Source organism: Loa loa (assembly GCF_000183805.2).
Source record: "Loa loa unplaced genomic scaffold supercont3.8, whole genome shotgun sequence".
NCBI classification, from domain to species: Eukaryota; Metazoa; Nematoda; class Chromadorea; order Rhabditida; family Onchocercidae; genus Loa; species Loa loa.
In genome coordinates, this window is record NW_018108188.1 from 130,621 (window position 1) to 133,994 (window position 3,374).

The 3,374-nt window shown below is 30.5% G+C and overlaps 1 protein-coding gene across 1 annotated transcript; it reads left to right on the forward strand.

Moving 5' to 3' along the window:
- Positions 1 to 1,863: 1,863 nt before the first annotated feature.
- On the forward strand, positions 1,864 to 2,897 carry LOAG_03268 (hypothetical protein; the record flags this gene model as incomplete). The annotated part of the gene is made up of 3 exons (XM_003138805.1): positions 1,864 to 1,978; positions 2,330 to 2,421; positions 2,790 to 2,897. The coding sequence occupies 3 exons, from the start codon at positions 1,864 to 1,866 to the stop codon at positions 2,895 to 2,897; spliced, it is 315 nt and encodes a 104-aa protein (XP_003138853.1).
- Between the last annotated feature and the right edge of the window lie 477 nt (positions 2,898 to 3,374).

Sequence of the window (3,374 nt, forward strand, 5' to 3'; positions counted from 1 at the left end):
AGAATGACGCATTGTTGAAATGAAGTGTTAAATATAAAAGATTTTTTTGTTAATAAAAGGAAAGTAACAAGAAACTATAAAGTTTGACGATGGAATTCGAAAATTGTTAAGCACAACCGATCCATTCTAAACTAATTCTATGATAAGTTTCTTGTTGGTTTGCTACAAATTTCAATAGTCAGTGACTTGAATGTATAGTACAGAAAAAAAAAGCGAAAAAAAAAAAATGATAGAATGTGTGACAGATTATAACATTCGAATTACATTTTCAATAATACTAATAGGTCCAATGATTTTCAAATTTTAAATTTGAAATTTTAATTTGAAAAATAAAATCTAAATGACCATGGTTATAAATATCCCATCATTAGATTAATCATTTAGTTAATAATATTTGATAAAGAAATGAAAATAAAAACAGAACTGATACTAAAGATGGAAAAAAAAAGAGTGCAATAAACTAAACTAAACATACCGTGGTGTGATGTATATATCAGGCTATGTAAGCAAGCCTATTGGACCAATTTTCGAGGGTACTATTTCGTTGTTAACATCTGTCATAAGGTTATCCCTTCACTACATAAGACATGCTAATATCTCAAGTAGACTAGATAGAAGTGCTATCCAAAATGGTACTTGAAGCCTTTCAGCATCATCTTAGCCAATTCTTAAAATATAAAGAATTTCGATTCCAGTCCATGCTAGCTTCCGTTTTACTGATCCGTTCCATCAAACTTGAAAAATACGAATCAAACAATTGCTTCATGTGGAAAAGCAACTTTCCGTAATTAAGAATTATGCATGTTTTATGCTAATTTCCTTTATTTGTCTTCGATATAAGGATATAATTAAAGCGGCAAAAGTTTGCAGAAAGGATCAAAAACTTTGACATAAAGTCCATTGATTAAGAAACTAGGCGCAAAAAGTATATTCGGTGCTCATCCAGAATGTAGTCTTGTAAAGATATTTGCTCAATTCCTTCTTTACGTTTGGGAAGTAACGTTCCCTAGAGCCTTTTCAAATTGAATCTTAATTGAAAGGTTGTTGAAATAGTGATGGTGATTCAATAAAAGCTTGAACAAAAGGAGGACTGAAAGAGTTAATTCTTTTAGTTGGGATGCAGTAAAGTATGGCCTCACTTCTTAGCCTACTTTGGTTCTTTATTGTCCTTTATGCTTTAAAAAAAAAATTTTTTTTCAATGAACAATTCATGAAGAAAGAATAACGGCCGATACTTTGTTATTCTTTGCATTAACAAAAATCTTTTTGCTTTTTTGAAAAAGCTTAACAATGAAATTATGCAAAATTTCCTTATCCAAACATTATATTGAACTAATTTTTATGTATAACATTACTTAACATATATGAACAAATAGCATCGTTAACAGACTGACAAACGTCAATTTTCATTTTTCCATTAGAAGAAATTATGGTTTTGTTTCTTTTTTTTAGTTTAAATTTCAAGATTTTGCTATTTCTTTTCAAGTATTATTACTTCAAAATCAAACAGAATAAGTAAATTTAACGATTAATTATTTTATGAATTCTATTCATGCTTTCAAAGTATACATAATCTATTACTTTCGACATTAAATTAGTATAATATTTAAAGGAGATTACATACGCATAAATAACGGAAAATAATACTAAAAAATTCCAATGAACTACCGCCTTGCTACTATCATCGAAAAGTAGTTCTGCGATACCCGAGAAGTCTCATATCGCTGTTGGGGGGAAAAAGAACTTTAACTGTCAGTACTACGTATAATATCAGTTTGCAGAATATCCCAAAATGTTGAAAAATGGTGAATGTTCTGAGACAGACTAAGGTAGAGCAGAGCAGCAGTTGGTCATGATATTGCCATGTATTATTCATGCGAAGAAGGATGGAGGAGATGGACTGCAGGTTTTGGTCAGGAAACCCAAAGGAGTAGTAAATTGCGGTATGGAAACATTAATACATATGGAAGTGATAGCGGTAATAGTTGGTTAATTAGTCGGACAATAAATAATTCATAATTAATAATTAGAGACAATGTGAGCGGAGTAGTTATTTCATAGAGATAGTTAATGATTAAGAAGGAAACAATGGTTGCTTTAAATGAATAAATTTTATGTCATTTTATTATATCTTTGTAGCTATGCTAATGTCCACGAAAAATATATATGAAAAATGCTCGGTAAATAAGCGAACGAGAAAATTTAGCAGAATATAAGTAATATTTTTAATTTCATTAGACAAATAATTCAAATTAAACAGCAATGAAATATTAATGTTAGAGCTAAAGCAATAACAATGAATGTGAGCAATGAGAATATCAATTTACAGGATTCCCTTCAGAGATACCTGTCAATCATTCAAATTACAAATGTCACAAAGGGACATCGAATGAGGTGAAACAGCATCTATCCAATAATGAGGTAAAATATACAAACAATAGAATATTTCCAGGTGAACAATTAGTCAGGAATTAGCCAAATCTCAAAAAGAATTATCTGTTAAGCAAGCGTGGAGTTAAGTGAGAATTGGAACTGAATAGAACAGCTTATGATACAACTAGAACAGGATGGAACTGAATTGAATAGCTTGATATAAATTGGAATAGATGGAACTGAATTGAATAAAATCGAACCGATAGGATTGCGGAGCATAATAAAATATTCAATATGGGGAACAGAATTGGAATAGAATGGGGCATTACAGAATAGAATAGAATAGGGAAAAATCATATATTAACAGAAGCAGATGTTTCGTTTTTGTTTCAATAATATGTGTAAATTTGGTGTAGCTATTGTATGGTACTACATATTTCATAAGCATAGGACTGGAAGATCGGAATGAGCCATTTCATAAAGACCCTAAAAAATATCACTGTTTGACAGCTGTTGACAGTTAGGGACTCAGTTCCGCACCAAATCCTTCTAGTAATTTGGGAAATTCTGTCACCATTCACTCTATGCTTCTTTGTATTTTTGCAACGATTTAAGCTTCCTCAAGTTCCATTCGTACTAAAAAGAAAAATAATAGCGCCACTGTAGATACTGTGTAGTTTGCTTATTAACTGATTGAATTAGGCCTGGCTGATTTTGCGGATATCTTTGGCGACAGTAATCCCTGATGGGATCTAATGGAAAATTACATGAACAAAGTTCGCTTAAACAGGAAATGAAGAAACCTGCTGCAAGGACTGAGCTTTTACATCTTAGACCTCAATTATCGTAGCATTATTGAAGCTCATCAATCAGATTCTTGTTTAACAAGATTTAAATTTAAAAATTTAAAAAGATTTAAATGAAAAATGGATAATTTGAATGATTTATCCTGTAACTTTTAACATTTAAACACAAAATAAAAATTTTGATTTCTTTTTGAT